Source organism: Falco peregrinus, chromosome 17, assembly GCF_023634155.1.
Source record: "Falco peregrinus isolate bFalPer1 chromosome 17, bFalPer1.pri, whole genome shotgun sequence".
Lineage (NCBI taxonomy): Eukaryota > Metazoa > Chordata > Aves > Falconiformes > Falconidae > Falco > Falco peregrinus.
The window spans coordinates 6,044,955-6,068,304 of record NC_073737.1 but is presented as its reverse complement, the minus strand read 5'-3'; the positions used below and the strand labels follow the sequence as shown (position 1 = coordinate 6,068,304).

General features: G+C 65.7%; 2 protein-coding genes across 2 annotated transcripts in view; both read left to right on the top strand.

The window, feature by feature from the left end:
* NUDCD3 (NudC domain containing 3) overlaps positions 1 to 3,800 on the top strand; it is a 31,985-nt gene extending 28,185 nt beyond the window's left edge. Inside the window, exons 5-6 of the mRNA XM_013297870.3 lie at positions 2,518 to 2,706; positions 3,358 to 3,800. Of these exons, the coding sequence (XP_013153324.2) occupies positions 2,518 to 2,706; positions 3,358 to 3,468 (300 nt within the window). The 3' untranslated portion in view covers positions 3,469 to 3,800. The remainder of the gene's footprint in view (positions 1 to 2,517; positions 2,707 to 3,357) is intronic.
* Positions 3,801 to 6,152: 2,352 nt separating this feature from the next.
* On the top strand, positions 6,153 to 23,001 carry LOC101923748 (calcium/calmodulin-dependent protein kinase type II subunit beta). Its single transcript, XM_055820399.1, is given in 18 exon segments — positions 6,153 to 6,320; positions 9,249 to 9,343; positions 12,175 to 12,234; positions 12,761 to 12,815; positions 12,921 to 12,986; positions 14,647 to 14,724; positions 15,333 to 15,435; positions 16,176 to 16,260; positions 16,639 to 16,733; positions 16,950 to 16,979; positions 16,981 to 17,073; positions 17,150 to 17,212; positions 17,214 to 17,234; positions 18,095 to 18,137; positions 18,656 to 18,684; positions 18,687 to 18,729; positions 20,478 to 20,518; positions 20,597 to 23,001. Coding segments are annotated over 18 exon segments (1,143 nt in total). The 5' UTR covers positions 6,153 to 6,255; the 3' UTR covers positions 20,675 to 23,001.
* The last annotated feature ends 349 nt before the right edge of the window (positions 23,002 to 23,350 follow it).

Here is a 23,350-nt window from a genome sequence, read left to right as displayed (position 1 = left end):
CATCACCCTGCCTGGGCTGGGCCTGGAGATCTGCCATGGTCTCTCAGCTCTCCCTTACCTCAAAGCTGTGCACCCAAGCACTTGGTGAGGCTCCAGCCCACGTCTCCATCACTGCAAGCTCTCATAGCCCAGGTGCCCAGGCAAGTGATGGGCTGAATCAACTGAGATTGCCAGCAGAACCATGTTCAAGAAATCAACCTGAGCCTGTGCTTCCGGTCCTGGAGGGTGGACCTGTCTTCAGTGAGTGCTCTAGCACCGCTTTGAGTCACAATACCCCAAACTCAAGGTGACGGGAGCTTTGCCCTGGCTCGTGGGTGTTTTAGAGGCTCATGTCAGAAAGTGGGGCTCCCACCATGGAGCGAGTCCCACTTTTACTTTGCTCCCTGTGGAATAAAGGGGGATGAGCAAATTCCCCTGTGTGCACAAGGCGGGCTGCAGAGGTTAATTAATTATTGTTTGCAAAGCAGTCAGTGCTGTATGGCTGCACACCGAAGAAAAGCTGGTGAGGAAATGAATAATTCTGTCTTCCCAGCAGGGTGGGAAACAGTATGCGGTAAATAAAGTGAGGGCCACGCATGGGGCGGGGAAGGAGGAAAGGATCCCCAGGCTGGCGCTCACAGCAGCAGCTCCGCTGTCTTTCACTGCGGGTGGTCTGCAGACGAGGGGGATTCAGGTCTCGTGGGTGTTTCCCACCTGGTCTGCGGCTCCGTGGGGGTTCCCTGGGGTTTGCTGGTGGTGGGGAACAGTGGTAGGGTGCCAGGGAGGAAGGGGGTTTGGTAGGGAAGGGAGAGGGGATGGATTTTCCTTCCCCTGATGGTCAAATGGATGTGAGGCGATGCCTGATCAGCCGGGAAGTCCTCCAGCATCCCTTCATCCCTTTGCTGCCAGGTTGGCTCTGGCGGGGACATCCCAAGCAGGGCCTTGCCACGCATGCTGGGCAGCGAAGCCATGAGAGCACAGCTTGCACTGAAGCCATCACCAGGGCAGCTCATGTCTTGCCGGTGGCACTGTGGGGACATTCCTCTTGTTTCACATCCAGAGAAGCAGCAGTGAGCCTGGAGGGTGCTACTGTGGCAGGCCAGGGCTGGCCGGGCCTGCTGACCCACGGCTGGTCTTGCCCACTGAGGGGGCGATGTTCCCCAGGGAGCTTGCTGCTCCTCCACCTGCCCACCCAGGGTTGGGAAGCCCACGAGCAAACCCTCAGCGGCTCTTCTTCCCCTCAAAAGTGGAACTGTGCAATTAAGAGGAGATGAAGCACGCCTGGCTAGCTGGAAAAACTAACGCCTTCCCCAAGATGGAATATTTTACTGGCTCTGCTCTCCCAGAAGGATTAAGCCCCAGCCACCCCCTCCTGTATTAATTGGTTCCTTTTCTTTGCACAGCAGAGAGACACCCGGCTCCGTAACTCTAATGGCTGCCCGTGTTTTCCCCCCCAGAGCTGTTGAGCTTCCAGGGAGGTTTGAGTAAATTGTATTGTCTGCCTTTATTGATGATTTTGCAGAGGCCGACGAATGCCATACATCTTTGTTGCTGCTGGGATTATTGCTAAAATAATACAGGAGAAAGAAGTCCACCCTTCCTGGCAAAAAAAAAAAAGGGATGCCCCGTGGTCACGCTGGCACTTGCTGGCAGCCGGCGCAGCCCCTCTGGCTGTCCAGCTCCATGCAAGGTGCTGCTTGTGCTCATGCGTCTCGGATGCCCACGGCTATGGCCAGTGGCTTTTGCCAGCGAGGATGTCAGCTGGAGGCGAGGGGATGTCCCCTCTCCTCACATCACCCCTCCTGGGTGGCCAACAAGCTGTGGTGCCGCGGGAGGTAGGTGCTGGCAGTGAGCAGGGGCAGCATGGAGCAGTGGGTGACATTTTTGCCTCCTTTGCTGCCACGCTCCCACCTGTGGAGCAAGCCCAGCGGGGGAGCCGAGCCGAGGGCTCCTTCTGGGTTAGGGAAATGTGAAATTGCAGCGCTGCGGTGCTGGGAGCCCCGGCGCCATGCTCTGCCAGGCAGGGCCTCCTCATCTGCCAGGTGCCCGGCTCAGCTCCTGGGTGGCTGCAGACGAGCCGGCCGGCTCCCCGGGCCCTGTACCATGTTGCTGCTGCTGCATTGGCCTCGCAGCCGCGGGCTGGCGTTGCCCACGTCAGGCGCCCCGTGGAGGACACCTGCCCTGGCCTCGAGCCGCGGCGTGGGCCAAGATTTCAGCGGTGCCTTCCAGCCCAGAGGCCTGAGCTGGGGTGTGGAGCACTGCCGCACGGGGGTGCAAAGCCCTCAGACCGCCGAGGGAGAGGGGGGTGAGTGTTTCTCCCCCTCTGCCAGCCATGGGGGGGATCTGGGGCTCGATCGGTGGTGAGCAGGACCTCTGCTCACGGGCAAGCCCCAGCCATGCTGTGGAGCAATGCACGGGCACAGCCGAGCTCACAGCATCGCTGGCACGGAGGTGTGGAGCAGCTGGGGGGTAACGCATCCCAGGGGCAGGACGGAGGCTCCTCTCCCCGCTCTCCTCTGACCCGCACCTTGTCCCCAGATCAACCTGAACAAGGGGGACGAGTACTGGTGGAATGCCATCCTGGAGGGCGAGGAGCAAATTGACATCGACAAGATCAACAAGGAGCGCTCCATGGCCACGGTGGATGAGGAGGAGCATGCCGTGCTAGACCGCCTCACCTTTGACTACCACCAGAAGCTGCAGGGCAAGCCCCAGAGCCACGAGCTGGTAGGTGCCAGCCACCCTGTGCCACCAGCTCAGCCCTGCCACGTGCCCACCAGCTCCTCCGTGGGTCCTGTTGCTGGTGAAAGGGTGCGGCGTGGGGCAGCTTCACAGCTCCACTCCATCTCAGCTCCTCCTCACACAGCGCCTCCCCACATCTCCAGTCCGGGGGCATGATGTGCTGCTAGTCCCTGGTTTTGCCCACACGCTGCCATCTTCCCCTTCCCTGCACCATGACAAATGCAGGTGACCCCAGCCCCCCTGTGCTGGTGATGGGCCCCACATCCGTGTGCCTCCCTCCAGAGCCAGCCCCACCATCCGCCTGCTGCATCTGCTCTGGGATGCACCCACCCCGGTCTGGGTTCAGCTACCTGCCGTCGCCCATCGCTCCCTCCCAGCCCCCCGCACCACCTGCCCTTGCCTGGGCAGGTGAGAGGAGGGTGGGTGAAGCGCGGCAGCCCTTGTGCTCCCTTGGAAATCCTGCAGCCGTCACCCAGGGTGGAGGGGTGCCGTTGCTGAGCCCCAAGACCCCCTTCAATGCATCGGGTGGCCGCGCAGCCCTGACATACCCTCAGCTGGGGTGGCAGGGAGGGTGAGGGGCATGGGCGAAGGCATGGGTCAGCCGCAGCCTGACAGGAGCCTGGGGCCTCTTTGCAGAAGGTGCACGAGATGCTGAAGAAGGGCTGGGACACTGAGGGCTCCCCCTTCCGCGGCCAGAAGTTCGACCCCTCCATGTTCAACATCTCTCCTGGCGCCGTGCAGTTTTGACAGTGGCAAGAAGCAGCCAAGAAACAAAGTGGGGAGAGGAGAAACCCACCCAGACGCCCACCCAGGACCATCACAGTCAGTGCTGGTGCCCGTAACCCTCTTGCCAATGATGCATGCCACCAGTGCCCTTCCACTGCCTTTGCCACCCGGCACACTGGCACTGGGCTCGGCGGTTTGATGTGTGTGCGGGGAAACCTGGCAAATGCAGATTTACGTCCCATCACCAAGGCAACCCAAGCGGCTGGGACCCTTCTCCTCTCCTCGCCTAGCGCTGGTGATGGCTCTGTTGTTTTTCCGGAATAGACGGAGCTCGTTGGGTGACATAATTATTATTTTTGGTGGCTGTCGATGCTTCTTTTCAGGCTTCTTGGGGTGCAGATCCCTCCCCACCCTGGCACGGGGCAGCTTTGGCCCTCATGGCTGGAGCTGTGCTCTCCACAGCTCTGGCTACTGGCAGCAGGGATGGGGGGGGGCACATGGGGGTGGCCTACCCCCCTGCCCACACCCTGCCTGCTTCCCTGCCTGCCCGGCACCCCCAGCTACCCGCACTGGGCCCTGCTCCGGGATCTCCCATGGGTGCTGCGCAGCCCCTGCCCCTGCCTGGCCACAGGGCCCCCTGCGGTGCTGCGGGGAGGGGGGGGTCTTCTGGCTTCACCCCCCTTCAGCTCATCACCGGAGGGGATCCGGAGGTGGGTGGTGGGCAGAGACCCCAGCCAGCCCCCGGGGCTTGCTTCCCCTTTCCTCAGGGGGTTGGCAGAGGTCAGCGGGGCTGTCACCAACACACTGCGGTGGGGAGGCGCGTGTCCAGGCTGTGCTTCGGGGTACCTGGGAGGGGGGCCACCAGCCCCTCCCCGTACCAGTGGGCAGCGGCCAGGAAACATCTGGGCTTCCCTGGCACAGCACTTTGGGGTCTGGGAGTGGGCACATGGGAGCTGTGCCCTGCCCACCCCACCCCCAGACCCAGTTTGGCTCTTGCAGCTTCCCACTGACCCCCCCCACCTTGAGGCGCATGAGCCGGGGGTCCCCAGCCATCGTCCTGCCCCCCCACCTCCCCTTCCCCTTGGTTTGCAATAAACACCTTTCTTGAGCAGGGGGCCTGCGAGTGATTCGGTGCCACCACCCAGGGGGCACGTGTGTGGCCTGACCCCCCCAGCACCACCCTGCTTGAAGGCCGGGGACAGGAACACCCAAGGGAGACACATGGGGACGTCTGCCAGTGACCCTCATGTCCCCAGCATGGGGCTGGGGAGAGGGTCCCACCCGTGTGGTAGCGGTGGCTGGATTTTGGGGCTCTGTGGGGGTGGATATGGGATCACCAGGGGGGGCTGGATTTTGGGGTCCCTTTTGGGGTTGAATATGGGATCCCTGGAGGGGCTGGATTTTGGGGTCCTTTCTGGGGGTGGATATGGGATCCCGTGGGTGGGGTGGGGCTGGATTTAGTGAGGTGGGCACTGGGTGCCTGGTGGCTTTGGGGGTGCCGACCTGGGATCTCGCCCCACAGCTCCCCAGCTCCCTGTCCCTGTGTCCCCCCTACATCTCCCCCATGCTGGGTGCTGAAATTTCTCGGTGGCGATGCACAAATATAACCGGGCTCGGCGCAGTCCCCCACGGCCGCCCACGGTCCCCATGGCAACGGCAGCGCCAGCCGCCAGCCGCCCACCCGCACTCGCCCTGCGCCCCAGGGTGGGCACCTACCCACCCCCCGCTCACCCCCCGGCCCCACTGGTGACACTGTGCCACGGCGGGCTGTGGCACCCAGCCAGGCCCTGGGCCTGCTGGTGGCCTCTTGTGTGTGTCCCCCAAAAACAGCCTGCCCCCTCAGCAAGCCTTTGGCACTGGGGGGCTTCAAGGTGCCCTGGGGGCGGGGGCGGGGAGGACAGGATTTTGCTCCCCCCCCGGTGTTTTGCCTCGGGCAGGGGGGCGGTGTTAAAGCCTGGAGGGGTTGTTTGGGGTGACATTGGGGGTGACATTGGTGTACGGGGGGGCTCCATATTGGGGGGTGTCCCACGGGGGGGGTGGAGGGGGATGGTGGAGGGAGTGGATGTGGGATCCTTGAGAGGAGTGTCTGGATATTGGGGTCTTTTGGGGGGCGGATGGGGGCTGGGGGGGCACGGATTTGGGGTCCTTTGGGGGGACGTGAGGTCCCTGGGAGGGGATCTGGATATGGAGATATTGGGGGGGTGCCGAGGAGGGGGTCTGGATATGGGGACTTTGGGGGGGGGGGGGATGTGGGTCCTCGGGGTGAGGGCATCTGAGTTTGGCATCCTTTGTGGAGGTGGTGTGGGATCTGTGGGAGGGGGTCTAGATACGGGGATTTTGGGAGGGGGGAATCAGGGAGACGGGTCTGGATATGGGACCTTTTTTTGGGGAGGACACACAACACACGGGGGACATGGGTCCCTCCACCCGCGGGGCATTTGAGATAAAGGGGTCGCAGGGGGGTGGTCTGGCCCTGGAGCCACTGGGGAGAGGGGGATCCCCGCGGGGTACCGGGGGTCCAGCCCCGGGGGGTTGGGGGGGGGCGCGCGTGGCGACGAGTGGGGGGGTGGTCCCTGGCGCGGGGGCAGGTCCGAGGCGGCGGGTGCCCCGGGGGTGGGGGGGATCCCAGCCGCGGTGGGGGGGGGGGGGATGGGGGGCGGCGGGGGCTGTCCCGGACTGGTGCCTCCCCCGGCCGGTGCCTCCCCCGGCCCGGCAGCGCCTCCTCCCGCCCCCCCCGCGCCAGGCGGAGCCGGAGCCGGAGCGGAGCCGGTGCCGGGGCGGCTCATTGCGGCGCGGCGCGGCGGCAGCATGGCCACCACCGTGCCCTGCACCCGCTTCACCGACGAGTACCAGCTCTACGAGGAGATCGGCAAGTAAGGGCCGCCGGCACCGGCACCGGCACCGGCACCGGGCACGGGCACGGCACCGGCCGTGGGCGGAGCGCGGGGGGCGGCGGGGGCGGGGGGCGCTGGCCGGGGCTCCGGCCGCTGCTCGGTGCAGACGTGACGCATCCCCCCTTCCTCCGCGGGACGGGGCACCCGGGACCGGCTCCCCCACCGCCTCCGCCGCCCCCCCCCCCTTTACCGGCCCTGCCCAGCCCCCCCCCCCCCCCCCGGCTGCCCCCCCCCCCCCCCGCCCCGTACTGCCCTCCCCCCCGGTACTGGCCCTGCCCCCCCCCCCCCCCCAATACCGGCCCCCCGCCGGTCCGGTGCCTGCCCCCCAGCATCTCCCCTCCCCGCCCCAGCCGCAGGGACCCTCGGGGCCTTACAGCCCCCGGGGCCGCCCGGACCCCAAGTTCCTCCACGTAACCCCCGTCCCCATGGACCCCCCAGTCCCTGCAGCCCCCTTGTTCCCCAGGGACCCCCCCATCCTTACAGGCCCCCCTGATCTTTCCTGACAACCCCCCTCCAGTCCTTAACTATGCCCAATCACCCCAGACCCCCCCAATCCTTCCATTTTTCGCCCCCCCCCCCCCCCCCCCCCCCGCCCCGGTCCCCAATCATCCAGCCCTATAGATGCTCCAGTCCTTATAGCCACCCTTGACCCTATGGACCCTCATCTCTACAGACCCCCTCCTCCATGTCTCCTGGCCCCCCAGTCCTTATAGATCCCCCAGCACTCCCGATCCCGCCCCTGGCTTCTACAGCCCCCCCCCCCCCCCTCCAGTCTTTACAGCCCTCCCTTGCTCCTACAGACCCCCTCGTCCTCACAGACACACACACACACGCACACCCCCATCTCTGAAGATCCTCTGGTCCTTAGAGCCGCCCCAGTCCTTATAGACCCCCATCCCTCCAGACCCCTCCGAAGCCCTTACTGATACCCGCACCCCCGCCCCGAGCCCTTACAGCCGCACCAGTCCTTACAGACCTCCCAGACCCCCTCAATCCTGACAGACGCCCCCCCGCCTGAAGCCCCTACACCCCCCAGTCCCTATAGCCATCCCTCATCCTCCAGCCTGTCCTTGAGTACTTATGGGCACCTGCTCCTTTCAGACCCCCCCCATCCTCCAGGCCCCCTTGCCCCCCACCCCTATGGATCTCCCAATCTCTCTGCGCCCCCCATTGCTATAGACCCGTCCATGTCTCCCCTCTGGTCCTTATAGCCCCTTCTCAGCCCCCAGCCCCCGTTAGACCCCTTTGGGCCTTATATAACTCCCCAGATCTGCTGCCCCCTCCCCCAGCCACCGGTCCTTATAGATGCCAGCCCTTCTGGACCCGTAGTCCTTAAAGATCCCCAGGTCCCCCCTGCCCCTCCCACCCCCATCCTTCCACCTCCCCAGCCACCCCTCCATCCATGACCCCCCCCCGGGATGTGTGTTGGGGGGATCTGAGGAGAAACTCGTTTGGGGTGGGGGCTAATTTGACCCAAAGGCCATGGGGCGGGGGCAGATCCCCTGGACCCCCATGCAGACCGGAGGGAGTAAAACTGGGGGGGTGGGGCATGTGGGGGCAGACCTTGTCGGGGCAGAAGGTACGCCCCCCATAGCCGGGGGACATTTTGCAGGGATAGATGTGGTCCCTTTGGGGGTACCTGGGGGGGTAGGGTGGGGGGAGATGTGGTGACATCAGGGGCTATTCCCTCACTTTCCCCCAAATCCAGCCTGTCCTGATTGCCATGGCAACGCAGATCCCCCCATCCCTCCATGTCACCCACCAGCCACTGTGCGTGTCTCCCCCCGTGCCCGGCTTGCCAGGGACATCTGCCCACGGCCGGTGGGGAAACTGAGGCACAGGGCGGGGGGGCACAGCAAATAGCAGTCGTCCCTCCTACAGGAGCTGGCACCCACTGTGTCCCCCTGTCCCCGGGGCCACGTGGGAGGGGATGGGGTGGCCGGGGGGTGCAAGGCCAGAGGGGATCCCCCCATCCGCCAGTGGTGGCAGGGTCCTCACCGTCTGGGCCAGTGTGGGGCCCTCGGTGCCCCAGGACATGGGGACCTGGTGTGGTGGCAGGGGAGCACCTGGCCCCCAACCTCCTGGGGCCCACGTGTCCCCCGCAGGACCCTTGGTGTGGCGGCACAGGGGTGCTACTGGCACGGGGGTGCTGCCAGGCTCTGCCGTGACCCCAGCCCAGCACTGGGGGCTGTCCCCTGAGGGGGTTCCTTGGTGCCACCCCAGACGCTGCCCTGACCCCTCGAGCGTGGGTGCTGCTGAGCACCTGCTGCCCTGGGGACTCCGGCAGGCAGGGACAGGCAGGAATGTTGGTCCTGGGAGGGGGACAGGTGGTGGTGGCGCTTGAGGGGGCTGCAGGCGAGTGGGTGTCCCTGCCCAGTGTGAGTATGACCACACTGTCCCTGTCCCCGGGATTGCCGGTGGCCACTGGCTCCCCGAGCCCCACTGGGCCCGCAGCCGGGCCCTGTGCCCGCTGCTACCGCTGCCACCATCGCTACCACCTCCGCCACCACCATGGCCACTGCCGCCACCATGGCCACCGCCGCCATCCGGGCCACCCGCCGTCCCCATGGCAACGGGCTGCCGGTGCCGGATCCTTCCCACGACCCCCTCCGTGATGCTGGTCCCAGGCCCCCCCGAGGCGCTCACCCCCCCGAGCCCACCCCCACCACCTGGCACCCCCCAGCACCCCCATCCGCAGGCCCCCAGCGTGCCTGGGGTGGGGGCCAACTGGCATCGGGGCTCCCCCGGTGTCGGGGTTCACCCCGCGGGTGCTGAGTCACGGCCGGTGCAGTCCCTGGCCCCGGGGTGCTGAGTCACGGGGTGGGAGCCCACCCGTGCCTGGTTTCGGGGGGGGGGGGGGCTGAGACAGGCGGGGGGCACTGAGCCTGTCCCCCCCGCCCTCCCCAGGGGGGCTTTCTCGGTGGTCCGGCGCTGCGTCAAGCTCTGCACTGGCCATGAGTACGCCGCCAAGATCATCAACACCAAAAAGCTCTCTGCCAGAGGTAGGACCCCCCAGCGACCCCCCGGCACCCACCCCGGGGCCACCCCCAGCCCGGCCACCCGGGTGCCCATGGTAACACCCATGGTGCCCGTGACACCCGCGGTACGCATGATGCTTGGGGTGGGGGGGGCTCCACGGGGGCTGGATCCAGCTCTGCCTCTTCCCACTCCCTCCTGCTACCCTGTGGGACGCCCCCCCCCAGCCCCAGGGTGCCCCTCGGAGCCCCACAGCAGCCGTGGTGTGCCCTAGGGTGTGCACATGCATGAGCAGCTCTTTGCGTGTGTGCATGCACAGACGTGTGTATATGCATGTGCTTTGTGCAAAGGGGTCTGTGTGCGCGCAGCTGTGAGCAGTGTGTGTACACACAGGTGTGAGCAGTGCGTGTGTGTGCACTCATGGGTGTGAGCAGTGCGTGTGCATGGGTATGTGTGCGCACAGATGTGTGCAGTGCATGTCCAACGTGTACATGTGTATGTGTGCATAGGTGTGTGCTGGGGGTGTGTGCATGCTTGCACAAGTGTGAGCTGTGTGTGATGTGTACATGGGGTGTGTGCAGTGTGTGTGTGCACAAGTGTGTGCGTGCAACAGTGTGAGCTCTATGTGTGCATGTGTGTGCACACAGGTGTGTGCGTGATGTGTACATGGGGTGTGTGCATGCGCAGGTGTGTGTAGTGTGTGATGTGCACGTATGTGTTCATGGATGTGTGCAGGCACATGTGTGTGCACATATGTGTGTACATGAGGGTGTGCACATGTAAGCAGTGCGGGGTGCACGAGTGTGTGCTCACACAGGTGTGTGTGCAGGGCTGTGAGCAGGCAAAGTGTGCGCGCGCTGTGTCAGTGGGTTTGTGGCTGTGTGTGCAGATGTCAGCAGTGCATGTGTGCAGTGTGTATACAGGTGTGTGCACTGCATGTGCGGGGGTGTATGTGTGTGCACAGGTGTGAGCAGGGCATATGCATGTGTGCCTGTACTGGGCCACAGGGTGTGTGCACCCCTCAGCAGTGTGTGTGTGACCCTGTGCGAGGGGTGTGTGTGCACAGTGTACATGGGTGTGGGGGTGTGCACACGTGTGAGCAGGCAGCACATGGTTGCACTGAGTGCATGGGGGTGTACTCTGTGTACACACGTGTATGTACCTTGGCCATGAGTGTGTGTGCATGTGCACAGGTGTTTGCTCTGAGTACAGTGTGCATGGGGGTGCCTGTGCACGCTGTACGTGGGGGGTGTGTGCACATGTGTGTGCAGGTGGGGGATGTGTGTGATTGCTATACACGTGTGTGTACATACACACAGGCGTGGGGGGTTGTGAGCAGGTGCACACCCTGCCTGGCACAGCCCTTCCCTGCTCACACACACACACACGCATGTGCGCGCACACACACACACATACAGAGTGTTACAGCCACACACCCTGACACACACACACCCTGACACACACACATGCACAGACAGGTAGAGGCACACAACCTGATACACACAGACACATACACACAGAGGTACAGCTGCATGCCCTGTACACACGTGTGTGCACGTGGACAGGTACAGCCACATGCCCTGATAGACATGTACACAAACACAGCTACAGCCACACGCCCTCACACACACACAGATACAGCTGCACATCCTGACACACACACATCACACACACACACAGAGGTACAGCCACACGCCCTGATACGCATGTATGTACAGACATACAGGTACAGCTGCACCCCCTGGTACGTACACACAGGTACAGCCGTGCGCTCGTACACTGGCAGTCACAGGTACACATGTGTACAGCTGCAAACAGGTGCAGCTGCATGGATGTACAGCTGCAGACACAGCTACAGCCACACATAGGTACAGCATCACCTGTAGGTACACCTGCACACACAGATACTGCCATGCACGCAGGTACAGCTGCACACCACAGTACACACACAGGTACAACTACACACACAGGTACCACTACACACATACACTCATACAGTGGCAAACACATGTACACACGTGTACAGCTACACACAGGTGCAGCTGCACGCATGAGCGCAGCCTCATGGATGTACAGTTGCACACAGGTGCAGTCACATGTGGGTGCAGTGGCACACGTGGGTACAGCTGTGCACAAAGGTGCACCCATGCACACAGGTACAACCGCATGGATGTACAGCTGCACACACATGTTGTACTGCCGCAAGCTGGGACAGTGGCACACACAGGTGCACGTGCACATGGGTACAGCCGCCCACAGGCACACCCGCACGCGCAGGCACACCTGCACACCTGCACACCTACACGTACTACCCCCCACAGGGACAGGGACACCACACATACATCCACACCCACAACGCATGCACAACCACCCCCCCCCCCCACACACACATGGGCACAAGCACACACACATACAACCACACGTGTTTGCACACCCACAGGCACATACGCACACATCCATACATGCACAACCACACAAATGTGCATACACACATGCGCAGTTGCACACGTGTGTACACATCTGCGCACACCCACACACCCATGCACCCACATGTGTGCACACACATGCAAACCCGCACACAGGTGCACGTGCCCACAGGTGCACACCCACACACTCGTGTGCCCTGGTACACGCCGGCACATGCATGCACAGTGACACCACGCATGCACACCCACACGCACCTGCACAGCTGTGCGCACCCACCCACAGAGCCATGTGCACGCACGAGCGGGCACCTGCAGGCTCCTCGGGCTGGGGACAGGGATGGGGAGAGGGACCCCCTGTGGCGCGGGTGGGGCTGGGGGGCCCCGGGGTGGGGGATGGGGGGCGGGGAGCTGGCTGACCCCTGTCCCCCCAGACCACCAGAAGCTGGAGCGGGAGGCCCGCATCTGCCGGCTGCTGAAGCACTCCAACATCGGTGAGTGGTGCCTGGCCCGGACCACCCTGGGGACAGGCTGGGGGCCACCATGGGGGTGCGCAGGGTGCCACCCTGGGATGTGCTGGGTGCCCACCTGAGGACGTGTGGGGTGTCACCCCTGGGGTCCTGCTAGGTGCCACCCCAGGGACACGCTGGGTGCCACCATGAGGGCGTGCCACCCTGGGGACATGTGGGGTCCTGCTGGGTGCCACCCCAGCGACACACTGGGTGCCCCCCTGGGTCCTGGGACACGCTGGGTGCCACCACAGGGGTGTGCTGTCTGCCACCCAGGGACACGCTGGGTGCCCCCTGGGACATGCTGGGTGTCACCCTGGTGACAGGTGGGGTCCTACCCCTGGGGTCCTGCTGGGTGCCTCCCCCGGTGACACACTGGGTGCAGATGTGAGGGCTGCATGACATGGACACACGTGTGACAGACGTGGCGGCTGCCCGGGGCCCGTGGGCTCCTGGGGCCGAGGCTGAGCCTGTCCCTGTCCCCATCCCTGTCCCTGTCCTGTCCCTGCAGTGCGGCTCCATGACAGCATCTCAGAGGAGGGTTTCCATTACCTCGTCTTCGACCTGTGAGTGCAGCTGGGGGGGTCAGGGGGGATCGAGGGGTCCCGGGGGGGTCGGGGTGCCCAGGCATCAGGGTCCCAGGGTGACGCGGTGCCCCGGCTGCGTTGCAGGGTGACCGGCGGCGAGCTCTTTGAGGACATCGTGGCACGGGAGTACTACAGCGAAGCTGATGCCAGGTGAGCCCCCATGTCTCCCCCCGCCCCCCCCCCCCCCAAAGTCCCCTGGACACCCCCAGCCCCCCCAGTGCCCCCCCCATCCCCCGGGGGGGCTTCAGGGATGGGGCAGCTCCAGCAAGGCAGGCAGGGGGGGGAGCTGAGTGGGTGGGAGGTGCCCACCCCCTTATTGTAACCCCCCACCAACTTCCATCCTGCTGCCGGGTGATCAGTGGGCCCCCCCACATCCCCCCCTCACCCCATGCTCCCACCACCAACCCCCGCCGCTGAGGCCTGGTGCTGTCATGATGTGCCAGGGGGGCTGGTGGCGGGTGGGGGGCCCCCAGGGCCCCCCCGTGCCTGTAGTGAGCCCCCAGCACCCTGTGTGCCCACCGTGTGCCCGTCCCCGTGGTCTCTGGGCTTTCACAACATTGTTTCTCCCCCTCTCTCGTTCCCCCCATCTCCACCCCCCCGTCCCCCCTCCCCGTGCCCTTCCCTCTGCCCCCCCTGTCTCCCATCACACCTCACTTGGGCTCTGCGTGTCCGTGTGTCCGTCTGTGTGTCTGTCCGTCCCACCGCTGCCCCCCTGCTTGCTTACCCCCCCCGGCACCCCCTTCCCTGTGTTTTGCCTCCTGCCCCCCACCTGCCCCTGACCTGCCTCCTTGCCCCCCCCCCGCCCCCCAACCTGCCCCTCTGTCCTTCTCCCTCCTGCCTCTGTATCCTCCCCCCCACCCCCCCATCCTACCCCCCTACTCCCACCCCATTCCTCTCCATCCTGCCCCCTCACCCCCTTATCCCCACCCTGCCCCCACTCCCGCCCCCCGCCCCCCGCCCCCCGTTTTGTTTTGCAGTCACTGTGTCCCATGAGCTATTAGCACGCGTTTCTCCCACCCATCACTTTGCCCCTGTGCAGAGGGAGCACAGGTCAGTATAATGTGGTGGGGGGGGGGGTGGCGGGGGGGCCGTGCCCCCTGCGCTGCCCCCACCCGCCGGAGCATCCCGCTTCCCGGCCCCCCGCTCCCCTTGCTGGGGACCCCGCTTTGGGGCTCTCTCCTCCCTCCTTTTTCTGCCCCCCCTCCCCCCAAATTTTTGCCCCACCCCTTGCAGGGAGGTACCCCACACACAACACCACGCCCCAGCACCCCCAGCCGGGCAGGGGCCCCTCACTTCACCCCCATTTCAGCCTCTCATCCCCCTGCTCCTTCCTATCTTTCTTTCTTGTCTTGTCTCCATCCGCCCTCCCCGCACCCCCCTGTCCCCCCCGTGAGTCCTGTCCTGGGGACCCCAGTGTCCAGGCAGCAGCAGGGCTGGGGGGGGTCCCCATGGCCAGCGAGGGGGCACAGCAGCACCATTAGGGTGGACCCCCATGGCTCCATGCCAGGATGGGAGCACCCCCTGATGGGCACCCAGGGGTGACCTCCCTCCAAGGCAGTGTCCCCCCCCCGGGGGTGACCCCCCCAAGCAGGGGCACAGGGGGGTGCCAAGCTCAGCACACCCCCCAGTATGAGATCACGGCTTGTTTTGTAGAGTCCCTCCCAGGGCGCAGCGGGCGGCTGGCAGCGGGGCGGGGGGGCTGATTTGGAGGGGGCGCAGGTCCCAGGAGGCCCTGACAGGGGGGTGTTGGGAGGTGGCGGGGGGGGGGGGCAGCATGCCCCTGACGCCCCCCTCTGACGTTTGCGTGCAGCCACTGCATCCAGCAGATCCTGGAGGCCGTCCTCCACTGTCACCAAATGGGGGTCGTCCACAGGGACCCTCAAGGTGAGTGCCCCCCCCGTCCACCTGTCTGCACAGGGTGCTTCTCCCCCCTCCCCAGGTCTTTCCCTGTGTCCCCACATATGGGGCGGGGGGGTGGGGGGTTGGGCAGCTTTGTGGGTCCTCAAGCTCCCATGTCCTGGGGTGGTGTCACTGCTCTCCCCGTGGGGCTGGCGGTGTCCCCTCTGCTCTGGGTGCCTCCACCTGCCATCTCCCCTTTCTGGAGGTGCACGTGACTCCCCAGGCACGGCGACCTCCCGCACTGAGCCAGGTGCTCACTGTGACCCCCCCGCTCACGCACACAACCCCCGTTGGGGTGCTGGGGGCGGGCGTGAGCCAGGTGGGATGTGGGGCTGGGGGGTGCTCGGGGCTGGCTCTGAGTTGGGACATGGCCCTGAGGCTGCAGGGCTGCGGGGCGATTGCCGGGGTGAGGCCAGGGGTGACATTGGTGGCACCGTAGGGACGGCAGGGGGACTGCCACCCAGGCACCCCCCAGCACTCGGCACGGGGACAGGCAGGTGGGCAGCACCCGCTTGATGGCGGCGGCAAAGCCCCCTCTGCTCCCCCTCTGGTGTCCCCTCTCCCCTCGCCACCCTGTGCCCGCTGCTGCCGTGGCAGCCCGGAGAACCTGCTCCTGGCCAGCAAGTGCAAAGGGGCAGCGGTGAAGCTGGCAGACTTCGGCCTCGCCATCGAGGTGCAGGGGATCAGCAGGCCTGGTTCGGTGAGTGCCGCTTGCATCCCCGTGCCCATCGCGCCCTGCCCCGTGCCCCACCGCTTCCTGCCCACCGTGTCCTGCCCCGTGCCCACCGTGCCCCTCCCTGTGCCCACTGCGTCCTCCCTGTGCCCACCGTGCCCTCCCCGTGCCCACCGCTTCCTACCCACTGCTCCCTGCGTCCTGCCCACCGCGTCCTGCCCCATGCCCACTGCATCCTCCCCTGTGCCCACCGTGCCCTCCCTGTGCCCACTGCTTCCTACCCACCACACGCTCTGCCCCATGCCCACCGTGTCCTGCCCTGTGCCCACCATGTCCTGCCCACCACGTCCTTGGCACCGCGTCCTCCCTGTGCCCACCGCGTCCTCCCTGTGCCCACCGTGTCCTGCCTACTATGCCCTGCCCTATGCCCCACTGTGTCCTACCTACCGCACCCTGCCCCATGCCCACCGCGTCCAGCCCAGCGCGCCCTTCCCCGTGCCCACTGTGCCCTTCCCCGTGCCCACCACATCCTGCCCCATGCCCCCCATGCCCTGCCCCATGCCCACCATGTCCCTCCCCCGTGCCCACCGCATCCAGCCCCATCCCCACCGCATCCCCACCCCGTGCCCAAGCACACACCGCTGCCCTGTGGCCTGTGCCCCAGCCCCGTGTCCACTGCCCGCTGCCTCACGCCCACCCTGCCCCTGCCCTGCCCACCCCCTCCCGCCCGCCACGGCTCGGCTCAGCTCCTGCCATCTCCACCCCAGGCTTTGCGGGGAACGCCGGGCTACCTCTCCCCCGAAGTCCTGCGCAAAGAGGCCTATGGCAAACCCGTGGACATCTGGGCATGTGGTAAGAGCCCGGCCCCGCCGGCCCCCCACCTCGGTCCCCTCCCCCATCCCTTCCTGCCCCTTTCCTGGCTCCATCCCAGTTGCATCCCAGTCCCATGGCCAGTATCATCCTCTTCCCCATCCCAGTTCTATGCTGGTCCCAATCCTAGTTCCTGTCCCAGCCCCAGCCCAGTCCTCATCCATGTCCCCATCCCTGGTCCTGTCCCCACCCTGGGCTGTGTGCCCCGGCTGTGCTGTGCTCTGCTGGGTGTCCTGGATGCTGCCGCGGGGAACATGGGGACAGGCTGACCTGGGGACACTGCTGTCCCTGGGCAGGGCTGGAGGGAGCCGCGGGGAGGTCCCTGTTCCCCTAGCCCTGACTCTGCTCTCCCTCACCCAGGTGTCATCCTGTACATCTTGCTGGTGGGGTACCCCCCATTTTGGGATGAGGACCAGCACAAACTCTACCAACAGATCAAGGCTGGTGCCTATGACGTAAGTCCCCGGTGCCAGGCCCCCCCTGCACTGCAGCCGGGTGGCCCGTTAACTCTGGAACCTACTGAGGGACACTACAGCTAATCATCACCAGGCAGAGCCTGGGGGATGGCTTTGGGCCACATCTCTGGTGGCTGCCCAGGGACTTGGCAAGGGGACTCTCTTGGCAAGGCTACTCTCCCCAGCCATCACCCCCGTGTCCCCACCCCTCCCCAGTTCCCTTCGCCTGAGTGGGACACGGTCACACCCCGAAGCGAAAAACCTCATCAACCAGATGCTGACCATCAACCCTGCCAAGCGCATCACAGCCCACGAAGCCCTCAAGCACCCGTGGGTCTGCGTAAGTGCTGTCCCTGCTCCGTGTCCCCCCGGTGATGGCCCCTGGCGCCTGGCGCTGACCCCGTTGTCCCCCACAGCAACGCTCGACCGTGGCCTCCATGATGCACAGGCAGGAGACGGTAGAATGTCTGAAAAAGTTCAAACGCCCGGAGGAAGCTCAAGGTGAGGGATCCTCAAGGGACAGCGTGGGCTGGATCCGTGCCCGGTGCTTCCCCCCAGCACAGCAGCCACTGTGCCCATGCCTGGGGCCATGTGCTCACAGCCAGCGCCCGGTGCAAGCACGGTCCCATCCCCCATCCCAGCTACCCCCTGCTGCCATCCCGGTGCTTCCCTGCCTGGCGTGGTCCCATCCTGGCAGCGCCCTCGTGCTTTCCCACGGGGCACAGCCCTGTCCCAGTGGTGCTGTGGCCCCATCCTGGCCCCCATGCCTGGTGCTTTGCTATGTGGGATGGTCCCCTGTGGCTGTGCCTGCTGTGGCATGGTGTCACGCTGGCCATGCCGGCTGCTCTGCACGAGCCGTGGGCCCGTCCCAGTGATACCCAGCGCGGCACGGCCCCAGCCTGCCCCTGCCCGGCAGGTTTCCCAGCACCACGGTCTCACCCTGGTCGTGCCCAGTGTGGTGCCCCCGTGCCATGGTCCCATCCTGTCCTGCCTGGCATGTCACACCATGCCATGGCCCTATCCTGCTACCCCTGCCCCCCCATCCCCATCACCACCCCACCCCAGCCTCATCATGCACCCCCTGCCGCACTGCCCCCCCATCCCATCATGCCCCCCGGCCTCATCCTGCACTCATTGCCCCCCCATGCTATCACCTCCCATCCTCATCCTGCCCCACCTGCCCCACTGCCCCCCCCCATCCCATCACCCCTGCCCAGCCTCATCCTGCAACCCCCTGCCCCACCCTCCCCACCCCCATCATCACCCCCATCCTCATCCTGCACACAGCCCGCCCCCCACCCCCCCACCCCCCCCACCCCCCCCACCCCCCACCCCAACTCATCCTGCCCCCTTCCTTGCAGGGCGCCATCCTCACCACCATGTTGGCCACCAGGAACTTCTCAGGTAAGGAGGGGCTCCCGCTGGCTGGGGGGGCCCGGGGGCCACAGCCCCCCCGCCCGCAGCCCCCGCCGAGGCCGGTGCCCCCCTCCCCCCTTCTCTGTCACTGTCTTTCTCTCTTTCTCCCCCTCCCCCCCCTTAACCCCCCCCCCCCCCATTTTTTCCCTGTCGGCGAGGACGGGGGCGTGCATTAGCCAAGGGGGGGGCAGGATCCGCCCCCCCCCCGCCCCACGCACACAGCAGCAGGTAGTGCCGGGTCCCCGTGTCCCCCCCCCCGCCGACCTCCGGTGGCTGGCGGGGGGGGGGGACACGGTGGGAGGGGACGGAGCAACACGAGCACACCCCCAGGCCTGAGGCCGGGGTAATGGGCACCCCAGGGCTTGCTGTTGGGGGGTGGAAGGGTGGGAAGGTGGGGGTCTTGGCTGCCAGCGCCCCCCCCGCCCCACCTGCCCCTTCCCCCTAACAGGAGCTCTGCTCCCTTCTCTCCTCTCTCTCTCTCTCTCTCCTGCGGCTCCTGCCCGCAGTGGGCAGACAGACCACCGCTCCTCCGACATGTCGGCGGCCGCCGCCGGGGCCCCCCTGGGGCTGGTGGAACAAGGTAGACGCATCCGCAAAGGGCCCCCCCCGGCCCCCCCGGCCCTGCTTGGTTTCTGTGTCCCCTCCATCTCCCCGCCCCAGATCCTTTGTCCCCATGTCCCGTCCCCCCCAACCGTCCTCTTCCTCACACCTCCCCCCCCCCCCCCCAACGGGTTTCGGGTGCCCTCCTCGGAAATCGGAGCGCATGCATGGACCCCCCGCATTGCCTCCCCCCGTCCTGCACCCCCCCAGCCTCTCCCCTTCCCCGTGGGGACCGAGTGATGCCACTGTCTCCCCCTGCCGCTATCACCCCCCGGTTGGCGCCGGGGGGGGAGTCTGCGCCCCCCCACCCCCCTGCAGTGCTTGACCCCCATTCCCGGGGGGGTTGCTTGGGTGCTTGTGCCCTGCTCTGGGCCAGTGGTCCCTGGGGGGAGGATGGACACACTGTGGTGGCACCCCCAGGGGACCCCCACCTGGGTCAGCAATGGGAGCTGGGGCAGGGGGAGATAATTTCGGGGTGCCCTCCCCATTGCTCCCACCCCACGGCACTGCCCCCCAGCCCCTGCACACAGAGGGGGCACGCTTGTGCATGGAGGGGGGCACACCAGCTGCATGCCCTGTGGTCCCCCCGTGGCCCCCCCTGTGTCTGCCCCTCGCGCACACCCCCAGCATGTGCCCCCCCCGCCCTGCATGCCCCCCTGCATGCCCTCTCGCACGTTCCTCCCTCACGGCTTCCCGAGAGCTGTAGCCAGTGTTCGTGGCACCGCGAAACACTCGGCGGGTCTTAAACCATGCCCCCACCCCCAGGGCTACAGCGGCCCCCCCCCCGCGCCGGGGAGACCCCCCTCCGACCCCCCCTAATTCGGCTCTGGTTTAAACCCCCACCTCTCAGCGCCCGCCTGCTTTCGGAGGAGGGACCGGGACCCTTGGGGACACCCTGCCAGGGACCTCTGTAGGGACATGGGTCCACGGGGGGGGCAGGGGTGTCCCCTCCCCCCCCATTTCCCCCCCACCCCCCCCAACAGTGGATGCTGATCCATGCCACCCAGCTGTCACCGGATTTGCACAGCGCCCCCCCCCGCTGTGACGCTAGCAAGGGGGTCCTCGAGTTCAGAGATGTGACAAGGATGCTTGAGGTGACACCCCCCGCCACCGCCAGTTGTGCCCCCCTGCCATGTCCCTGTCCCCCCCACTGGCCAGAGAATACGACAGGAGTGACAGATGCTCCCCCAGCCCCCGTCCTCGTCCCCCTCCAGAATGGCACTGGGTGGGGCACAGGAGGCCGCCCCCCCCCCCCCGACTCAAATATCTTTTTTATGTTTTGTTTTTTTCTTTTATGTTTGTCCCTTTTTCCTCCTTTTTCCACACGTTTCTCTCTCATCCCCTCCCCCCCTCCCCTGCTCTCTCTTGCTTTCCTCTCTGCATTTCTCCAAGGTAAGCCAGCCCTGGCCCCCCTCTGCGGGGGCCACCAGGATGGGACCCCCCACAGCTCATGTGTGTGTCCCCCAGGTTGGGGACCCTCCCCTCAGGCTGGGGACACCCCCAGGATGGGGACATCCCCAGGTTGGGGACACCCCCGCTAGGTTGGGGGACACCCCCAGGTTGGGGACCTTCCCCTCCCAGCGTGTCTCCCCTCCGCAGCACCTGGGTGGTGGGTGCTGGTGGCGCCCAGTGGGTCATCGGGGGGGAGGGGGGGAGCACTGAGGGAGGGACAGGGGGACACACACACGAGGGAGGGGACAGCTGCTGATACTCTCTCCCCCTTCGCAGCAGCTAAGAGCTTACTGAACAAGAAGGCAGACGGCGTGAAGGTGAGGGGCTGCGGGGGGGAACCGCGGGGGGGCTGCCCCCCCCCCCCGTGCCACTGAGCCCCCTGTCTCTCCCCCCAGCCCCAGACCAACAGCACCAAAGGCAGCGCCGGTGTCACCAGCCCCAAGGGGGACACTCCCACCCTGCCGCGCTGGTAGGTGCCCCCCACCCTGTCATCCCCCCTCCTGGCCACATCCATCCCACCATCCCATCCCATCCATCGCCATGCGCCCACACCCCCCCCCGGCCCTGGCCTCGTCTGTCTGTCTGTCCAGCTGTCCCTGGGGTTGCTGGAGATGGGGGGTGTCCTGAGGATGGAGGGGGGGTGCAGGATGCAGGCAGGATGCCCCTCGCAGGGACGGCAGGTGGGTGCAGGATGGGTGCAGGGGGGTGCATGTTATGGGTGTGGCGGTGCCCCGTGCTGCGGATCATGCGGTGGGTGCAGGATACTGGCCCAGGGATGGGGCTGCTGACTGTGATCCTGCGGTGAGGTAAGTGCAGGATGCGGCACAGGGCTGCCAGGCTGGTGCAGCGGGTGCAGGACGTGGGGATGCCCTGGCAATGCAGACAGCAAGGTGGGTGCAGGATGCGGGCACGGGGGTGCCCACCGCCACCCAGCTGGCACAGCGGGTGCGGGGTACGGGCACGAGCGTGTCTGGCGGGTGCCGTGAGCACAGGATACAGGCGCAGGGATGCCCAGCGGGCACAGTGAGCGCAGGGTACAGCCGTGGGAATGTGTGGTGGGTACAGCAAGTGCAGGATCTGGGTGCAGAGGTGCTTGGCTGGCGCAGTGCGTGCAGGACACGGGCATGCGGGTGCCCAGCTGGAGCACTAAGTGCAGGATATGGGCACAATGATGCCCAGCTGGTGGACACAGGCACGGGGGTGTGCAGCCGGCACAAGCAAGTGCAGGACACGGGCACCGGGGTGCCCAGCGAGTGTGGGACACTGTGGGTGAGTAAAGGGGTATCCAGCCCATGGAGCGAGTGCGGGACACGGCAGAGGGATGCTCGGCTGGCACAGTGAGTGGAGTTCACGGGCACAGGGATGCCCGGTCAGCACAGCAGATGCAGGACACGGGCACGGGACTGCCCTCTACAACCCAGCCGGCTTTCCCTCGGCTGTCTCGCTGCGCCTCTCTCCCTGCTCTCTGCCCCCTTCCCCGCCTCTCCCACCTCCGTCTTTCTGTGAATTAAACCATTTGGCTTTTGCTGGACCTAATGACTCTCTGCTTCTCTCCCCCCCCTCTGCCCCTCCCCGAATCCGGTCTGGGTCTCTCTTCGCCCCCCGTCGCGTGCTGCTCGCTCCGTCGTCCTCCCCCTCCGTTGTCCCCCTCCCTGGGCTCTTGCTTCGTCCCCCCCCCCCCCCCGCCTCTGTCTCTCTCCCTTCTCCCATAGGAGCCTCAAACTACTGTAATTCATAACCCTGCGGACGGCATAAAGGTATTGCTGCCTCCCTTCCCTTCGCGCCTCGCCGCGTTCGTTAGCCCTCGGGTCGTTTGGGGCCCCGCTTTCCGCCTCCATCCTCCCCCCAGCATCAGCCATGGCGCAGGGTGGGGAGGGGGCTGACGTGGCGCTGGAGCGGATGAGGAGCGCGCACGGGGCGCAGTGATGGTGGGGGCTCCCCCCCACGGCGTCCGCCATCGCCGGGGTCCTGCTGAGCCCCGGCCGGGCTCACACCCGCCGCCCCCGGCTGGGCCCGATTCTGACCCTCTCTGTTTGTGTCTCTCCCCCTGCACCGTCGCTGTCCTGCTGGCAGGAGTCGTCCGATAGCACCAACACCACCATCGAGGACGAGGACACAAAAGGTGACGGAAGGGCTGCGGAGCAGGGCTAGCACTGGGATGCAGTGGGAGGGTGCTGGAATGTGCTGGGATGCACTAGGATGGCACTGGGATGCACTGGGAGGGTGCTAGAATGCACTGGGATGGAGCTGGAATGCACTGGGATGGCACTGGGGTGCACTGGGAGCGTGCTGGAATAGAGCTGGGATGCACTGGGACATGCACTGGAAGGGTGCTGGAATGCACTAGGATGGAGCTGGGATGCACTGGGAGGGTGCTAGAATGCACTGGGATGGAGCTGGAATGCACTGGGATGGCACTGGGGTGCACTGGGAGCGTGCTGGAATAGAGCTGGGATGCACTGGGACATGCACTGGAAGGGTGCTGGAATGCACTAGGATGGAGCTGGGATGCACTGGGATTTCACCAGGATCCACTGAGATGGCACTGAGATGCAATTTGACGAAACTGGGATGGCGCTAGGGTGGCAGTAGAATGCATTGGGGTGTACTGGAATGGCACTGGATGGCACCAGGATGCATTGGGATGGTGCTGGGATGCATTGGGGTGCACTGAGAGGTCACTGGGATGCACTGGGACAGCACTGGGATGAAGCTGGGATGCACTGGGATGGCACCAGGATGCATTGGGGTGCACTGGGATGCACTGAGATGGCACTGGGATGCAATTTGATGGCACTGAGATAGCACTGGGATGCATTGGGGTGCACTGAGACATCATTGGGTTGCACTGGGACAGCACTGGGATGGAGCTGGGATGCACTGGGATGACACCAGGATGCATTGGGGTGCACTGGGATGCACTGAGATGGCATTGGGATGCAATTTGATGGCACTGGGATGGCACTGGCATGGTGCTAGGGTGGCACTAGGATGCATTAGAGTGTAATGGAGTGGCAGTGGGATGCACTGGGATGGCACTGGGATGCGCTCAGATGCACTGAGATGTCACTGGGATAGCACTGGGATGCACTGGGATGGCGCTGGGGATGCACTGGCAGGCACCAGGGTGCATTGGGTTGTACTGGAAT